This window comes from Sceloporus undulatus, chromosome 1 (genome assembly GCF_019175285.1).
Source record: "Sceloporus undulatus isolate JIND9_A2432 ecotype Alabama chromosome 1, SceUnd_v1.1, whole genome shotgun sequence".
NCBI classification, from domain to species: domain Eukaryota; kingdom Metazoa; phylum Chordata; class Lepidosauria; order Squamata; family Phrynosomatidae; genus Sceloporus; species Sceloporus undulatus.
In genome coordinates, this window is record NC_056522.1 from 65260351 (window position 1) to 65280672 (window position 20322).

General features: G+C 39.9%; 1 protein-coding gene across 3 annotated transcripts in view; it reads left to right on the forward strand.

Moving 5' to 3' along the window:
• The window catches only part of RGS7 (regulator of G protein signaling 7), a 237743-nt gene that overhangs the window by 156477 nt on the left and 60944 nt on the right, over positions 1–20322 (forward strand). For all 3 annotated transcript variants that reach the window (XM_042480230.1, XM_042480240.1, XM_042480249.1), the window contains exon 4: positions 10508–10558. In XM_042480230.1, the coding sequence (XP_042336164.1) occupies positions 10508–10558 (51 nt within the window). The remainder of the gene's footprint in view (positions 1–10507; positions 10559–20322) is intronic.

Genomic DNA, 20322 nt, shown 5'->3' on the forward strand with positions numbered 1-20322 from the left:
TAGCTATGAAAGGACTAAACAAGATTCCAAAGTGCAAAGATATACAATAGACCAGTAAAGTCAGGATAATCTAAGCAATCCTATTTCAAATCACCATGTATGGATGTGAGAGCTGGACAGTGCAGAAAGCAGATACACTGAAAATCAACTCATCTGAGATGTGGTTCTGGAGAAGAGTGCTAAGGCAACCATGGATGGCTCAAAAATGGGTGCTAGAACAGATCATGCCTGAACACTCCCTGGAAGTCAAGACGACTAAATTGAAGCTGTCATACTTGGGCTATCTCATGAGAAGAGATGATTTACTATAAGAGACCACAATACTGGGAAAGATGGAGGGCAGTAAAAAGAAAGGAAGTCCACTTGCTAGGTGTAGTTTTTTGTGGGATTTTTTTGGGTACGTGGCCATGTTCTAGAAGAGTTTATTCCCAACGTTTCGCCAGCACCTGTGGTGAAACTTACCAGATGTTTATACTCAATCAGGAAGGCTATGGGCCTGAGCCTGCAGGAGCTGAGCAAAGTGTTTGAAGACTTGGACATATCACATTGGCAGGATTATCATGAGGCAAGATCGACTCAAAGGCAGTCAACAACAACCCACCTGTAGCTACAGCCTTAGTGGTGGCATAGTATGATATTGAAGCCGGAAGCCAAGAAGTATTCATTTCTGTTCTTCTCTCAAAGAACAAAAGGAGGACATGCCATTATGGAGTGGTGCAGGTGAGAAGAAAGTGCAGCACCAGTTTTATAAAATTGACAAACCAAGATGATGCAGAAAGCCTGTTTATTGGCATGTGGTATTTTAATAAGAAAGGTTCTTAGGCTAGAGACAAAAAATTACAGTTCTTTCACATGAAGAGTTAGCCACATTAATGTTGAAATGCATGGGGAATAACGAACACCCTCAAATGTTTGAAAAATAGTGTTGTTTTTTTAAAAGTTGGAATCCTTTGTATGCTTCCCTGGGAGTGAGGCCCATTGAACACAATGGATCTCAGGTGCTTTTCGCACTGCCAGTTACAGAGCTATGATTCCACTGTAGTAAGTTTGTGAGACATTTTACTTCCACAGGAAAATACCATCTCCTATAAAACAGGACTGTTTGGCGATGACTGGCACAAACAGAAGTCAGCTATTTATTAGTGAAAGGATTATTGGATAGTGGCACATTAGGAATTCAAATGGTTCTAGGGGCCCATTCACACAACTCAGTTATAGCACTATGATTCCACTTTAGCTTTCATGGTTCTATCCTGTAGAATCCTGAGATGTGCAGTTTAAGAGGGAGCATTACAATCATCATCAAGAGAGCATTAAACCCTTTTCAAACTACAAACCTTCAGGATTCCCTAGGATGGAGTCATGCAACTAGAGTGGAATCACATTGCTATAATTGTGTAGTGTGAAGGGGCTCCTGATTTTTGAATAGAAAAGGATTGTGGCCTTAGACACTTCTTGAGTTTTGTCTCATTTCAGTTTTTGACTGTATCATCTGCTGTGGAAGATGAAAGAAACTAGTTCCAAGTGCAATTTAAATGTCTTCTTTAATAATTCCTCCAAAATTATTCTGTACTTTCAATCTTGTCTCTTTATTGGGGCAAACCACAAAGTGTAAGCAGATGTCATGCTGAGGTATTCAGCAAGTTGTAAGGGAGGCAAAGACATTTCCCTATGCCAGCATTTTGATTCCCTGGAAAATGAATGTCAATTGTGTACTGTAATTGTTGAGCATTTATTATTTTCTGCACTTTGGGGCTCAAATTTTTTTCTGATGAGATCTCTGCTCTGTAATGATTGTGTTCCTGTCTGTCTGTGCAGGCTACAGAAAAGACAACACAGAAATTGGTGTTATACAATTATACAAGATTTAAGATCTGCAGAGGAGGGCTTTCTCTTAGTCCTACCACCATCAGAGGCATGTTTGGTTAGGACACGGAAGAGAGCCTTCTCCATAGCTGCTCCCATGCTTTGGAAGACGTTTCTGTGAAAGGTCCAGTTGGCCCCCGTGCTGCTGTCTTTCCTCCAGATGAATACATTTTATTGAGGCAAGCCTTTGAATGTGGAACAGTAGTGTGTGTCCCCTCTCCTCACTGCTTGCATGGTAGGAGGGAGAAGAGTTTTATAGTTTCCTATGGGAGAGGTCACATTAATGGATGCCTTGGTGTTTCCCACCAAGGCTTGAAAAACTGAAGGGCAGAACTGAGGTTAAATAAGGCTCTACCACCCTTTACCCTCCAGCCTTTTGGAATTTTTGACCCAACCTCCTACCTCTAGCATAGTGTAAGTTTGTTGGTTACTTCAGGTCCAGGTGGGAATTTTCTCCCCTTTTCACCTAGGGTGGTTTTGGCAGGTCATAGGGAGAGAATGGAGGCATTTGGTGTTCACCTATGGCACCTTTTTGGTGAAGGATATGCCTCTGGAACTGTCTCAAGGGGCATCTTCCAACATTTTACAGGTGAAAATCTGGACAGTTCTGGCTGAGAAACACCAGAATGGGGTCAAAGGGGTGCAGCCAGGCAACAAGAGGGCAACAGTTGATGAGGAAGAATACACAGAACTACTTGGGAAGGTGTATATGATCCTTGAACCATACTCAGTTCACCCCCAATATAGAACATTTGACACATTTGTAGAAGACAAATGCTTATTCTTATTCTAGCTGCATCCACACTGCAGAAATAATCCAGTTTACTCTGGCTGCATCCGCACTGCAGAAATCATCTGATTTGACACCACTTAAATTGCCACAGCCCCATGCTGTTGAGTTGTGAGAATTGTAGTTTGTTTTGACACCCGTGCTTTTTGCTCAGGTGCCATAACAAATTACAATTTCCAGAATTCCATAGTATGGAGCAATGGCAGTTAAAGTGGTGCCAAACTGGATTATTTCTGCAGTACAGATGCAGCCTCTGACTATTTATTTAACTTCATGATAAAGTTGATGACAATAATTGTGGCAGAGAGAATACTTCCAAGTATGTAAGAGCTGATCACTAGGAATATATATATATATCACGGAGAAAAAGGCTTCTAAATATGAAATCCTCTTGGCCATCCCTTCTTTGTTGTTCATATTTGCATGTAAGCAGGCTGTCCCATGTTCCCCTGATAAAGAAATCATTGGTACTATCTGCTTTCAATTTTGTGTGGTTATTACAGTAAACACCTAAGACAGCTGGCTCATGTTCATTTTAAGTAGCATGAAAATTAGCTAATTTAACCAAATTTGCTCTGCACACATTTAAAGTTCACCTGTTGTTTCACTGACCTCTTGCAGAATGTTACGACATTTAGAAAAAAGGAAAACAACAAGATTAGTTATTAAGCTATGTCAGCTGTGCTGCCAGTGAAAAGAAGCAGAGCTTCATTAGGCTTGTTTGAAGTGGACCAGGTTTGTTTTGCTTTATCCATTAAGGCACTCATCGTTCCTGAGTCAGAAAGGCCACTGCTGAGATGGACTCAAAATAGGCATCTGCAGGCTGGTGCTTAGGGTTAGGTTATAGCCAGCTGGCTAGGCTCACTGGAGGTGGAACAGGAGTTACAGCACAACAGCTCAAATCACAGTCAGTTGACAGTTTGAAATAATGATGCAATTCTTTGCTCATTTAGTTCTCAAAAAAAAAAAAAAAATAGAAAGAAAGAAAGAAAGAAAAGATCAAAAAGTGTTTTTAGTATCTCCCACAACAAGAAAATCTTCAAAAATTGTGTAGTTTTTGAAGACTGTTCACCGTCGCTTACTTAATCTGCTCAAATTCTTAGATTTTTTTGTGCAGAAAATAAAAACATTTACAACAACAATAATAATGGCAACAGCATAATAAAATGCTGTTTCCTGTGCAGAAAATGCTGTCATTGGAAAGTTGTTCTGTGTAAAAATTGTGCATTTTTTTAGTGTAGAAAACAGCAATTTTTTGGTGCAGGAACTATTTTCTCCACAGTGCACATTTTGTGTAGAATAAATCCCAAATGGTAAGAATTCTGGTCAGTCAAGGAGTCTCCTCATTGGGGTTTCTTGACATTTGTGAAATATGTTTTTCAATCATTTTATAAATATTTTAAAATATTCTTCCATCCCTAGTCTGAACACAGTTATCAGTTGCATGGAGCAGTAAAACTAAGTATTAGACCCAAGAAGCAAGATGTGGGAACTGAAAAGCAGTAACCAAAATCTAAAATAAGTGGAGCAGAAGTTTCAGCTGGAGATCAGAACTGACATGGAAATACTTATAGTTAAGGCCACTTGGAACAGTGGGCTGACTGAGAAGTAGAGTGATACTGGGATCTGGGAGACAAGTGTTTGCTTGTATAACCTCAGGTAGTTTACTACCAGAGAGACAAAGCACACAGCTCAAGAAGCTACTGATTCAAATTCTGATCAGTCAGTTCAGCTGGTAGTTCTGAACATGTCATGTCCAGCACTAGTGTTATAATGTCTCAGGATGCCAGTTGAAGTCTTGGGGAATTTCTGTGCCTCTCTAGGCACCCATTCCAGTTGGCATCAGGGTTGTCTGGCTGAGTATAAATGTTTGATGCAGCACTTGTGATAGGGCACTAAACTCTAGGCATAAGGGGAAGGCACTAGAAAGAGATAGAGAGACAGAGACAGAGTGGGGGCATGCACTTGGCCCCATTGTGTGACCCTGCTGCAGATGATGGATATATTTTGCCACCAAAATGTCTGGGTTTCCATATTATTTTGTTAGTCAGTTTTTACCAAAATTATGGGCTCATTGCCTTCAATGCCTTTCATAACCAGAAGCAGTTCTGATCCATCTCCCAACTCTTGCCATGTCTGCTTCTGTAACTTCACAAGGGTTCAACCCTATGATACCATAAAGGCTTGCCCTCAGATCTTAGTGAATGGGATGCTGCTGACCTGGAAATCTTATCCAGCATCCAAAGTGACATGTGTAGGGCTTCTGGGCCACTACAAATGTTAGGAATATTGACAGCTCTGAAAGCCTTGCTAAATTTATTAGGCAGAGAAAGGGAGAAGGAGCACTGTGTTCATCCAATGATACCCACCTAACAGGTGCTCAGTTGAACAATAGCCAACATAATGGGGCTCTGTTGATTTCAGCAGTGGATCTGTCATCTTCTGCAATACGTTTGTGTTCAGGCCTTAATTCAGGAGTGGGGAATATAGTACCCACTCATCAGTGGTAGCTAGTATAGTTGGTTTTGCATAGCTTGCAACTTCAATCAGCCCTAGCCTGTTTAGCCAATGGTGAAAGATTAGAGGTTTTGGAGTCCAAGAAAATCTGGAGGGCCACATATTTCCCATCCCAGGCATAAAGGTAGGTAAAGGTACTCCTTTGACATGAATGTCTATTCATAACCGACTATAGGGGGCGGTGCTCATCTCTGTTTCTAAACCAAAGAGCCAGCATTGCCCAAGGACTGCTCTGGTCGTCATGTGGCCAGCATAACTACACCGAATGCGTTACCTTCCCACTGAAAAGTGTTACCTGTCTATCTACTTGCATGTGCATGCTTTTGAACTGCTAGGTTGGCAGAAGCTTGGACTAGTGACAGGAGCTCACTCCATTATGCAGCACCTGGGCCTTGAACTGCCAACCTTCTGATCTTCCAATCTTGCTTCTAAATTAATTGTTTTCTCCAGAATGAACATAATTTATTCACTCAGTTTCAAGTGGAATCTAGGTGACATCACTGCCAGACTATTCCTTCCAATAGGTTGTCCTTCCAACTTTTCCCAGATCTGAATTATCGTAAAATATTTTTCCACATCTCAAGCACAGTGGAAATCTGTCAGCTATGGACAGGTAAAGAACTATTGCTGATTTTCAGGACTACTGGCGATTAAATTAATGACTTTCCTTTGGTCCTGGGCATTGAAATCAGTTGCTTCCTTGTTGATTAAAATGGCCCTGCCACCACTGAATTGGTCCTTAACTGGTCAGCTGCTTCCATATGTATTTAGCCTCAGTAATTCAATTGAGTTTACTTCTGAGGAGATATGCATTTTCTTTCTGTATTTCCCATTGAATTCCAAAGGACTTGCCTTGTAATTATTTAATTTATTATTGCAGTGACAGAATTTAGGGCTTTAAAGCCCTAAATGGCTTGGGTCCAAGCTATCTTAGGGACCGCCTCCTCCCGTACAATCCTCCCCGCGCTCTCCGGTCCTCTGGGAGGAACTTACTGCAGCCTCTAAAATCTAGGCTTGCGGCAACCTCCCAGAGGACGTTCTCTGCTGTCGCCCCCAAACTCTGGAACGACCTGCCGGATGAGATCCGTCAGATAACATCATTAGACAGCTTTAAAAAAGCGGTCAAGACGGATCTCTTCTGGCAGGCCTTTCCAGATTAATCATCCCGGCCCAGGTTCCCTGATTCCCTCATTCCTCCCGTGGCCCCATCTTAGTGATGGTTGAGGATCAACAGAGGGATATCAGGGTTTTTAGTTTTTAATTGTTGTTTTATGCATTGATATTGTGTTTTAATATGTTATACTGTTTAATACTGTCTTAAGGGGGAGGGATAAAGTGTTTTTAATTGTCATATTTTATATTTTACTGTTGTTAACCGCCTGGATTGGTTTGCCAGAGGGCGGTATACAAATTATTATTATTATTATTATTATTGTTGTTGTTGTTGTTGTTGTTGTAGGAACCACAGTAAAATAACTGAGCAATTGCTCTTCTTCAAAAGAAATCAGTAAATAAAGTCACACAAAAGGCAAGGAATGGAAACTAATCAGAGGTTAACTTAGGAAACCTGATGAGGCAAATAGAATGTAACTAATTATAAAGACAGAAGTCAATTTAAATGATTGTGATAACGAGGAAGCTACTAATCAAAGGGACAGTTTAAGGGAGAATTGGGACCTTTTTCTGAATGGAAATGAGTTCAGAGAACACATATAGTAAAATCTTGTTGATGGCATGAACAGGTCTATTTTCAAAATGAAAAATGTAGCCCTTAATGTGTGGGAAACATCACTGTTTTAATTACACATGTGCTGTCTGCAGCAAAGTGGTGCCTTAGCAGCATTAAAGGAAATAACCTCTATAGAAATAATCTAGAGTAACTATATAAAATCCAATGTGCATTGGATAAAAAATAAAAGATGTTTTATTTATATTGAGATATATAATGAACATAACCTGGGCACTAGAGTGTAGCAGCGGGTGCCACTAGAAATGATTAATTGCAGAACAAGAGTGGAACTAATGTTACTTTTGTTCCCAGGATTACAGCAATTTCCTGTGCCAGCTTGATTTAGCCTAAAGCTTAGAAGTGTTACTTTTTTGGACTACAGCTTCCAGAATCTATGGTGGTACAACTGGTAATGGCTGAGGGACTAGGAGCCGTACTGGGGGGAAAAGGATACTTTTCAGGCTCATCTCAAGCACTGATCTACTTTTTCTTAAGACTAACTTGCAAAACATTTACTGTATATAGTCATGTATAAGTCTAGTACTCTCTCATCCCTCCAGCCTTTTGTATGAGCACAAATAGTTATGTTTGTTGGGATTTTGCAAGTTCTTTGGCATTATTTTCCTTTGCTTCATCCTTTACATCCTTCATGACATGCCCCTAACTTTTACCCTCAACTTATCCATGGGTCATATCAAAATCTATAATTTTGGCCTCCAAACCTGCCGTTGTCTTATACATGAGGTCGACTTGTATTTGAGTATATAAGCTAGGTTCTGAGGACCACTGGCTTTAATATGACTTATGAAATGTGAAAAGCTCCTAGACTTCTACATGAAACATTTGCAACCCAGTGCAACTGACAATAAGTAATAACATTAAAGGAAGCATAAGTACATGACTGCAGATAGTTGCCTTGCACTGTGGAGAGACCATAACTCCATGGTAGAACACAAGCATTACATGCACAAAATGCAAGATTCAATTCCTGCAAACTCTAGTTGATGCAGAAGAGAATGCAAAAATTCTCTTCAAAAATCTTAGAGTTATGCTGCCTATCCTGGTAGGTCTGATTAACAAAAAGCCTAACCTGGTATAAGCCAAAGACATAGACATGTTAGTCTGGAAAATCAATATGTAAAGGGATATAGTAGCACACATAGGACTAACTGAAAGAAAGAAGCTGGTAGCATGAGTTTTCATAGACTTGTGCCTCCAAACATGCATCTGAAAAAGTAGGCTCAAGTCCACAAAAGCTCATGCTACCAGCTTCTTTGTTTCAGTTACTCTCAAAGGTGCTGCAAGATCCCTTGGTATACTGGTATAAGCCAGCTTCCTATGTCTCAGGGAGGTCAGATAATAGCATCTCCTACTCTTTGTAACTCTGAGTATATGAACTGGTAGTCAGATACAGAATGTCTCTGAAAATGGTAACTGAAGATTGGGTGTTACAGTCAGTAGTCTCTCATACCAGTGTGTGTGTGTGATGCTGTCCTTTGAGAGCTGCCTCAACATTACAAATGTGGCTACTAGTTGAAACATCCCTTGGTGACTAAAACACCTTATTTTAGGAAAATTAACCGTCACAAGCAGCTGTGAGTGTGTTGTGGAAGAGCCTACCGATGTGCAAATTGCATGGTGTTACTGATGCTTTTTAGAGAAAGAGATTAGTTTAGCTTATGTGTGGGACATAACTCAGGAAGAACGAAAGAAATGTGAAAACATGCCACTGTTGTGACACCACTAATGAAGGCTAATCAAATAGCCTTTGTAACACAGCCTGCTGTTGGGCTTCCCAGTTCTACCCCTTTCCCCTCCTCTCTTTTTCTTGTCTTCCATGCAACTGAGCTGTGATAATTTGCACTCATTTGATACGTCAGAGCTGGGCCACCTCCAGGGAAGAAAGAGATAGTTTTTTACATGGTCTAAAAATAACAACATAAAAACCCCACTTTGGACTAATGGAAGTGGCTTAACATTCTAAAGTAAGTACAGACATTGTACTTACATTTTAGAAGAAAGCGGAACCAAACCGGGGGGGGGGGGGGGGGATAATTTATACAGGGATCAGAAATGATATATCTGTTAACAAGAAAGTATTGTTTCACTTGGTAACAGACGTATGATGGATCAAGCTGAGGAAGATAACTTTTCAGATCATTCTTGAAAAGAAAATAGAGAGAGAAGCAAAAAAAGTCCAAGTAGTGTGTGTGTATGTGTGGATAGATGATGGATGGATGGATGGATGGATGGATGGATGGATGGATGGATCAATATAAGGTAGCCACACTATGTGGTTACAACTGTTTGATTCCACTTTTAAGTGCCATGCCCTGTGTTTTGCAATTTGGAGCAGCTGGGATTTGTAGTTTGGGGAGGTCTTTAGAATTCTGTAGTGCTACAGCACTAAAACTGTTTCACTAGAGTCCTTTAGCAAAGAGTTCTAACCACACTTGCCCAAGCTACACCCACCTACTTGATCTTAGCCAAAAGTAGAAGAAGCGAGAAACTATAAATCCTAGGATTATGTAGGATGGTGCTATGACACTTAGAGTATGATCAAAATGCTGTAAATGTGCAGGGTGGATAACACCACCCCACAATAACCAAATAAGCTATTACCAAAGAGAGCTTCTGTCTTAAGCTGGAAAGAGTGAACTATCATACCAGACTATGTGCAGACTATGTGCTGGTGTGGAAGTGGTCAAGAGCAGGCAGCCTGGGCTGGAAAAGCCACCAGTGCCTTTGCTGACCAGAATTATTTTTGTCACTTCCTGTGAAGTGATCACACAGCTGCACAAGTGGGCTGCTGCACCACTAACCCATGACAAACATGTCAGGTTACTGACAATGTGCTGGGTTTATTAACAACATTAACAAACTAGTTCATCCAACAGGGGGACATGGGGGATAGGGAGAAAGGGGCTCCGTGTTATCACTGATATGCCATGTGGGCAGTCAGTCAATTGTGCAATTGAGCTGCCAGCCGCACAAGGTGTCCAATGGGTGGGATGCAGGTTGAGTAGCAGCTGCTGACAGAACATCCATGTGCTCATATGCACATGTTTGTGATGGAATGGGTGGGGACATAATTATGCAGAATCTCTATTATGGTGGGTCCTTCCTTGAAGGAGAAGGGGGAAGTGGAGGTTGTGTGTCAGTAGGGCTGGTGTGAGAGCCAGTGGTGCAGCAGGAAACCCTGAGCATAAGCCAGCTTTCCCACTCTGTCTGGTTCTGGCCAATATCAGTACCTTGGAAGGCCTTGAAACTTTAATGTTTTACTAAAACAATCCAAGGTCTGAGAAGATGATACATTTTTTTCAGTATTTTCAATAATTTGGGACGATCCCTTTCGTCTTTTACAAATGGGCTGAAAGATTCTTTTAAACACACACAAACATACAGCCCTACCATTAGCTGCATTTCACTCAATAGGACTCAATCCCAGGTTTGTGTGCATTGGCCTGCAGCTTTACATGATTTTGGAAAAATGGCTTCTCTCCAGAAATCAAATTCTTTGATTTTTTAAAAAAATATTACTTAAAATTCAAACATGACTGAAATCTAGTGTATGCACTTTATTAACATGGTAATTTTCTTTCTAGGTTCAGACATTGTTCAGTGGCTAACAAAGAATTTGTCTATAGAAGATCCAGGTAAATGCATTATTTTAATTTATTGAGTCCTTTTTCTGTTTCTGCTTTTGAGTAATGATTTAAGATTGTTCTTCTTCATGGTATTATTGTGAAGAGGATTCCAGAATATATGAAAATGGGAAATTTTTAAAAAGTCACAATAATCATGAAAAACATAATGGGAGTCATTCTCTTGGGCTTCCAAATTGTACAGGTTTTCTGTGATCCCTAGTTCATTGCCTATCCATCAAAAATGAAGGGGCATTAAATGGGTAGAATACCACACACTACAGGGAGTGATGTGACAATACAACTAACTTCAAATAGATGTGGATGCCACTTAATCTTCAACTAAGTAAAGAGGTTTTTTTCCCTGCTATTCAACCTGTAAAGTGAGCAAAGCCACACATCAAAAGTGGGACTGAGTGGGAATCTTTTGTCTTGTCCTAACCACTTCCAAAGCAGGTATATTGATGGGACCTTGAAAGTCACAACATATCATGACAATGTGTCCAAATTCAAGTATAGCTTCCCTTTCCTCCTCCAGTAGGACTGAAAATTGGACAAGGCTGCTGTACCTTCAGTGATTAGGTAGAAGAGAGAATTTCAGCAGGACATGCAACCAGAGGGGTTGGACTGGATGGCCCTAGTGGTCTCTTCCAACTCTACGATTCTATGATTCTATGAACAGGCAACACTTGCTGACATTCCCTCTTTCACACAGTCATTAAAAATATAGGAGCCCTCTCCAGTTTTCATTCTGAGAACCCTAGTCTTCAGTCACATGATGGTTCAATGGCCAGATCTTTCATCCTGTTACCCCTCAAGGTGATAATGAAAGAATCTTAATTCAGTATCACTTCCTGTCCTGCTTTGTGCCACCAGAAGTGTCAATTAACTAAAGACACAATTGGCCAAATCAAAATATAAGACCACCTTACTCCAAGTGAAATTTGAAGTAAGCAAAATAAAGCTGAAGGATGAAGATGGCTGTGAGCTTCCATTAGTGAAAGAAGTCTTCTGCTAATGGAAGGAGTCCTACTTGAGCAGAGCACTCTGTGAGCAGAAGATTCGTTCCAAAATAAGAGAAACCCCAGAAGGATTCATACAACCATGATCTCTATATACAGAGACATTTTTAAAACAGAAGAAAAATAGAATAATGATTCTTCTAGAATGCTCTTTCTATGTTACATGACACTGAAATTCTTGTTCCCAGTTTTTTAGACTGTCATTGTTTGTTTTAACTGCTAGAGTTAATTTGTTTTAACTATTCCTTATTGCAAATTATTATTTTGCTTGCAATAAGCCACCCGAAACATCAGTATGATTAAGTAGTGAAATACAAATATTTTGAATAAACTAAAAAATAAGTAGTAATTTCACTTCTGTGCTGATAACTGAGCCTTGATACATAAGAATGCCTTTCTAGGGAACTAACTAATTCTGGGCCAAAATAGGATTTTCATTGCCTGGATGATACAGAGAGAGATGGTCCACACACCACTGAGGGCAGCCATCTTTCTTGTAAAATGAATAGTGCCCCTAGGAATGATGCTTTATTGTGATGCCTTTCTCATTGGGCTGCTCTGTAACCAATGAGAATTGTTGGTTGACTTCTTTAGGATAAGTCACCTTCTGCCATGGTAAGTTGCCCACACTTCAAAGTATCCCAAAATGTCCCACTTATACAATAATAGAGGATGGCATTTTATATCCAGCACTATTTGTGATTACTACCAGTAAAATAGTATTGCAAACCAGATCAAGGTTTCATTTGAGGTGCTTTTCCTTCAGTTGCCCTTCCCCTACCCTTTCCTATTTTCTTCTCTTGAAATTTTCTTTTTAGATATCTTCTGTAGAAAACCCATAATGGTTTTCAAATCAATGCTATTTTGCAAAAAAATGTGGGTTGAGCTGAGAGAACTGGGTTCAAGTAGAGCTAACCCAGTTTTTTGGCCTTAATTAAACCACCAACTTTCAGCTTTGGCTTTCTAATCTGTATATTTTTTTAAATGTAAAGGTTGTTGTGACAATGTTGTCGTTGTGTGCCTTCAAGTAATTTCTGAGTTACGGTAGCCCTAAGGTGAAGCTATCATGGCTTTTTCTTGGCAATAGTAGTTCAGGGGGTGGGGGCTGCCTTTACCATCCTCTGAGGCTGAGGGTGAATCTATACAGTTTGATGCTGATTTAACTGCCATGACTCCATCCTATGGGATCACAGGATTTGAATCCGTAGATTAAAAAAAATATATCTGTGGACAAGGAGAGCTGAGTGTACTCTTTTCCAGCTCCACATTTCAAATGAGTTGATTTTCTTTCTGTCTGCTTCCTTCACTGTCCAGCTCCGACATCCGTACATGATAATTGGGAATACAATGGCTTGAACACTTCTGACTTTTAGTGCTCAGTTGTATGTCTTTGCTCTTCAGTAGCTTTTCCAGTTCCTTCATAGCTGCCCTTCCCATTCCTAGTCTTCTTAGTTCTTGACTGCAATCTCCATTCTGGTCAATGTTTGATCCTAGTTATGGGAATTCTTTATTTCAATTTCCTCATTGTTTAGATTGAATTTGTGTATTTCTTCTGTGGTCATTATTTTTGTTTTCTTTATGTTCAGCATCAGTCCTGCTTTTGCACTTTTGTCTTTGACCTTCCTCATTAACTGTTCCAATTCCTGAATGCCTTCTGCTAATATTACGGTGTCGTCTGCATATCTTACGTTGTTAATGTTGCTTCTTTCTATCTTCACTTCTCCTTTTTCTGATTCTAATTCTGCTTTTCTTATGAGGTTTTTAGCACATAAGTTAAACAAGTAAGGTGTTGGATGCAGCCTTGCTGACCCCTTTTCCTATTGCGAACCTCTCTGTTCCCCCAAATTCTGTTCTGACAGTAGCCTCCTATCCTTAGTACAGATTCCTTATCAGGACTGTCAGATGTAGTGGCACGCCCATGTCTTTGAGTGCATTCCATCAAATGCTTTGCTGTAGTCAATAAATCACATGCTGATACTTTTTTGGAATTCTTTGGTGCACCCCATTAGCCATCATATGTTTGCAGTGTGGTCCCTAATGCCCCTTCCTTTTCTGAATCCTGCTTGCACCTTTGGAATTTCTCCATGTATGGAGTATATGCTGCAGAATTTTGAGCATTATTTTGCTTGCAGGTGAGATTAGTGCAAAAATTCAAGACGGGGTTGTATGGCACTATCCATCTATTCATCTGTTTCCTTTGGCTCTGGACAAATCTTTGCAAAGCACCAAGCAACTGAGCAGCAACGGGTCTTTTTTTTAAATATCAGGAGGATATGTATATATACTGTTTCACAGCCTGCTGATTTTCAGGACACAGAACTGAGATATCTGATCACACTACTGAAAGTGTGTAGTATGGTGTTAATGTCTTAGCAGCTACAAATAACATTTTCATATAGCTTGCATTGCATTTATCTTATTTAAACTAAATGGGGCTGATTTTCCTTTCACTTGGGAAAGCATTAGAACTAGATATATTTTAATTCTTTATGCAGAGAACCCATTCTAAGATCTAAAACCCACAGTCTTCTGTTTGCATTTTTCTATGTGCCTGATGCAATAGCATGATTTTTCCCTAGACTGTCAACTGTCAAACTAAATCCTCACTGATGAAGTCTCAAAAATACACTGTTTGCTGCAGGTTATGATATTCTTCTGTAGATAATACTGAAGGTATTTTTTTTAAAAAAAAAACAACACACAAAGATTTAATGAAGAAATTAGTCTCTAATGGAGTGAATCAAGGCCAAGTTGTTTAGCATAAGTTAGTATTAGTTTCCCCATGAGACTATATAATGTTCAGGTTTGTTCCAATAACTAGGATTAACTGGGATGCTTATACAGAGATTGTGGTCCTGCATTGTGCCAATAATTCCAATAGGATGTGTTGTCCTTTTCCATTTCTAAACTCTTGTAGATGATAGTGTCAGATGACAATTTCAAAGGACAGGATGGCTGAATCTCAAAATTTCATAATCTTTTTTTTTAATCCCCAAGTCTTTGAAGTAAACTATAGTCAGACTTTATGAGGTTTTTCCAAGAGTCAACAGGGTTAGATGTATTAAGCCAATTCTGGTATCACTGTTCTAAGGCTTTCAAAGGATAAACAACATTATTGGCAATTTTCCCTTGTGCCTTTTATCTGGCTTTATGTTGGCCCCATCTGTATTAGCGCAATTGTCCTGTTGCATCATTGTCCCCATCCCTCATGTGATTATTATCACAGAAGGAGGAGAGCAGGGAAAGAGCCCATGATCTTACCTTTCCCTCATGTCCTTGTTGCCTTTCACATGATGAGCTGAATCCCTGTAAATAATATTGGGTGCTTATCTGGAGTTTGGAAAATTTACTTCCAGAATCCCCTAGCTGGTATCAGGTATGTAGCCACAGCATTTAGAAATGCAGTTTTGGCATCCCCTCCCTCCCAGAAAAAAAAATTCTCAAGGGGATACAAACTCAGCAAACACCCATATCCTTCAGCTGTCATGATTTGGAAGTAACAGCCCTGTTTAATCCTCTGCCACTCTGTTTTGTCAGCTGTTTTCAAAATGTCCTATTTTCTATTTCCTCCCACATTTCCTACAGCTTATGTCAATTGCTGCAAACTGAATTCAGAGTACAAAGGTAGTTTGCACACAGTTAACTTGTAGGGAGGGTTAGTACAAGGAAGGGATGGGGTTGTGTCTTTCTGAGCAGGCTCAGGAAAAAGCAAACTGCTGCAGCCGCTTCTAGCTTGTCTGTTCTTCCTCATTAATAACTTTTGCCATTTTTACCACACTGATTCTCCTAGGCCACATGTGTCCTGGTTTTCATCTGTGAAATGTTAGAGGGTATGAATATAAGAGTTTTGGATATGAGCCATTTTCTGTGTGTTACTCTCTGGAATGCTAGAAATTTGGGAACTGAAGAAAAATTTCATTTACATTCATTTTTATGGGTGGGTCACATTTTGCCCCCCCCCCCCACACACACACATAGTTGCATCTCTGGCTAGCATTCTAGTTATGCTGGCTGGAATATTCTGGGTTTTTTTAGTCCAAAAATAAGGCAATTCTCCTAGATTGTATTTGAGTTGAAAAGGCTTCTTGCTGCATAAATTCAGGTCCTAGCCTATGGAAGAGGGGAATGAGAGGAACAATGACCAGGATGGTCAAGAAGGAAGAGGACCAACAGGTTCATACCCATTTTCAGTCTTGCACAATGGTAACCCCCTTGCAATGAAAATGATTCATCACCTCTCCAACAGCTGGATTTCAAGAGAAGTTACTTTTTTTTTTGCTAATAGATTTTAAATTGTATTACCACATCTTCATGATTATGGCTTGGAAATGTTACTTTTCAGATTATAACTCCCAGAACCACATTGGCTATGCTAGTTCAAAATTATAATGTTTCCAAAATCAACTCAAGAGGCCTCTATGGAGTTATTCCGTTTTATCTGCAAAATAATCCTGTGGGGTAGATGGGACTGAAAGATTATGACTGGTTTGTAGTAATCCCACATGTTTCATGGTAGAATAATTTTAAATGCAGGCATCCCCTGTGCTAACCTACTATTCATGCATAAGCGCTCATCTGCCACTACATTATGATCTGCAGAAAAGAGGAAGGGTGTTTACAAGGCATTTAGCTTACAATTGAATGACTTACTTAAACACTCATTCCAGGAGACAAACTAGACAATATTTTAGCACGTTTTTAAAAGATGTAGTTCCTCAAGTAGTGAAAGGTGCCTATGTATCATAGCACACATGTGCAACAGGTGTCCAGCAGATGTGCATCCATAATTTAGTGTGCTTTATTTTGTTTTGTGTCATTGGAAGTTAAATATGACTTAATTTGTAAGTCTGATTACTGAGTCATTTATTTTTTGGGAAAAACCTATGGGGGATGGATTTTTCTCCTTAACATCTTTGTTTTTTGTTGTTGTCATGTGCCGTCAAACTGCGTCTGACTTATGGCAACCCTAAGGTGAAGCTATGATGGGCTTTTCTTGGTGAAAGTTGTTCAAAAGTTTGCCATTGCTTTCCCTTGAGGCTGAGAGAGTGCAGCTTGCCCAAGGTCACCCAGTGGGTTTCATGACCAAGTAGGGAATTGAACCCTCATCTCTAGAGCTATAGTCAAATGCTCAACCACTATGCCACACTGGCTCTTCCATAACATCCAGCATTCCCCATAACTTCTAGTTAGCAACTTCTAAAATTCATACTAGCATTAACAGAGAGTGTTGTTATTGAAATGTAATTAGTCAAGCTATATTGCCATAGCATTATTTGGCTATGTTTCTGTTGTGCTTGAGTCTTTAAGTCAACAGTTTCCTACAGTTGTGTTTGTGTAACCATCTCCCAGTCTCCTAGCCATTGTTTTTACATATATGCTATTTTACACATATTAGGAAGGCAAAATACTCTTGCATATGGCAAGAAAGGGTGTTTCACTACATCAAGGCACACATTCAGGCAAATGTTCAACAACTGCTAGATTTTTCACATTTTGGGACCTTTTTTGTGAAAATGTGTTTGCACAAAACCCCTTTACACAATCAATGCAGACTTCTTTTCCTTTTTTGCAAATACATGTTTGGGATGCAAACATCAAAATTTTTGCACATGAAGCAGTATATTTAACACAAAACACACTGTTCTTGTTTATGGATTTATGGGGGTGAAATCCCACATTTATTTCAGAAAAAAACTTTTTTCTTCAATTTTTTTTCTTTTGCCATTTGAAAAATCATGGACCAATATGACAGAACTTACCAACTGATGAGAAAAGCATGATTACTTTTTTGTATGTGAAAACAAAATAAAAGTTTATACCCTAATATGAACAGATCTGAGCTGTCACAGTCCCTCTATCTTTCTTTTCATGCCAACTGTGACACCAACTGTAAAGTTTGTGGTATTCATTATTTTAAAAATATCATTCCATTAATCTTTAAGTTCTAATTATATGTTAATGCTACTTTTAAAAGTTCTTCTTATGTCAGCGTGTGACAGAACTGGAGCAAAGACTGAAAGATGCAAAGCATGGGCATATTTTGAATAGATCCTATTTTCAGACTGCACCACTCCAGTTCTAAATATCTCATTTTTACTTTTACTTGTAAGTAGGAATGTCTTCTGCTCATATAACCTAATGGTTCATTTTCACTGCTATAAAAACAAATGTACTTTTATCAGAGGATATATTCTAGAACTTTGAAAGATTCTTTATTCAGGCTGCAGCCAGAATCACCTTATCAGAATCAACAGCTGGTTATGGCAGTGGTACTCTCAAAAAGTAACCTTTCTAAACTAAGCACAGCAGGGAATTGTGTTATCCAGCCACTTGTATATACCATTTAAAGCCAACCAAGTTATTTTGGAACATAAGTTTGTACCAGTTTGATATTTGTTATATAAGTAACAAAGCGACAATGTAAAAACCACTTGCTGCTTTTTAATGTTACCCCAAATCTTCTTCCTGAGGCAGCTGCTTCATCATATCTAATGGTAGGACCAGTACTTCTAAATGAATGCACAAGAAGCACACTTCAGCTTGGACTCAGCACTCTCAGGATGTAAGTGCTCTGTTCCAATTCTGCTTTACAATAAACAAATTCTACTGATCTGATGGTCCATGCACTCTATTAAAATGAGCAGCACGCCCTTCAGTAAACAACATGTTTACAAGTCTGGACTAAAGTTTTATGATGCATCTCCTAAGCCTGACATTCTGGCTTCTAATGAAATCTCTACACATAGTTCCTAGGATGTCAGTGTTTCCAACAGTGATTTCACAGAGTTATATTAGTTCTGCCTTAGCTTGGAAAGAAGAATAAAAATACCAGCACTGTTTTTTGCAGTATTGGTATTGACTTGTCTTTTGTTGGCAAATTTAGAATAGTCTTCCTCAACCCAGTACCCATTTTGAAATTCAGAGTTTTTTAAATCAAAACTATGGCATGGGACAGACGGTCCTGAAGCGCCATGCTGCCACCAATACTAGGGTTAGGGACCACACACCAACTGCACGGTCCCTAAGCTTAGCACGGCACAGTGGCAGATTAATGGCAGCATCCCATCCATACGGGCACTGCCATTTTGACATAGGTGACACTCAGAATATACACGTAGCTGCGTGTCGCTTATATCACGAGTGCACCATTGGCACACTTGTGACGTCCTCCTGGTGATGGGAAAAGAACAAGGTTGTTCCGGGTTCTTTTTACTCCAGAGGGATGCTGCACAGTTAGGCAGCTACGGTGTCCTTCTGGAGGGAAACAGGCTGTTGCCAGACTGTCCCAGGCCTTAGTCTCTATAACAGTATTAGATGGAATTTGCAAGCATTTTTGTCTTTTGAAGGAGATGAACACAACCATATATGTTTTAATTTTTCTATTTGAATTTATTAATGTTAGCTACCTTGACCCCCATTTTCTTGGGAAAAGATAGGATACAATTCTAATATTTGTTGTTATGTGATAAGAAGTCAACTCTGACTTATCACAGGGTTTTCTTACTGAGATTTATTCAGAGGAGGTTTGTCATTGTCTTCCTCTGAATATAGCCTACCATACATTGAGAGGTGACTTGAAGGCACATACACACACATATAGGGTATTTCCTGGAGGTCTACTTTCCCATGATCTAATGCCTTCAGGGTATTTAGTTAACTTCATTACTAGTATATGTATAAATAAATAACCATAGCTGTTCCTTGAAGAAAGCACTTCCCACCAGCTCTAAATGCATTTTATGGAAAATCCCTAAATAAACAACTAAAGCCCTGTCCCCTGTCTACTGTGGGATGTTTTTTTTTTCTCTTGATTTCTAATATAAAGAACATTCTTCACACTTTCTTGTTCACATTGAGAAAGGATGCCTCAAACACATAATGGCGGGTTACAAACCGCCTGTTTGGGGCGGGCTGCACCCGCCCCTTTCCCCGCTGTATCGGGGCCTCAGTGTTTAGAGCGGCAGCTGCTGAGGCCCTGATCCGCCGCTTTTCAGGCTGCGGGGAGGTGGCAAAAGGCCCCTTCCCAGCAGCCTGGAAAGGGGTGTCCTTGGGGCTTCAGGCGGCGAGGAGGAGGAGAAAGGGCTCCTTCCTGCTCTGCGCTAAGGGCGCACTAAGCGCCCTGGCGTGGAGCGAGGATGTCACATCCGCCCCATATAGAGGTGGCGGGTCGTGACATCCTCATGGCGGTGGCTGTGTGGAACAGCCACTGCCATTTTGTGCGCGCAGAGCGCGTACTAGGGTTAGGGGGTGCGGAAGCACCGCCCCTTTCTAACCCTAGTATGCGCTCTGCACGTACTTTCCTGCCCGTTTGTAACGGGCCAATGATACCAATTTCAGTGCTAGTTGCTGTGGGATTATTCACATTTTGGTAGGGTTTTTTTGTATAAAAATGGTAAAGCAGGGTAGGTTTTTTTGTGCAAAATATTCTCTCTCTGTGTGTGGTTGTTGTTTTTGCATAAAAGCCATAAATGAAAATGTTCAAAAAGTCCCAAAATGTCATGGAGAAGAAAATTTTGTTCATTTCTTCAGATATTCTTAGTCTCTGATCAAACTATACAGTCTCTAGTCTAATCTAGTCCCTAGTCTAGTCTCTAAAAGAGAACATTTCTAAAAATGGATAAAGAGACAGGACGCTAGCTTTCTGTTCCTTTGCTGCTTTTTCTTGTAGGGTTATTTTAAAAATTCTGGTCAACATCCTGTTCAATATTTATGAGATTGTAAGATACATGTTTGTCACTGATGAGTGAATGTGAC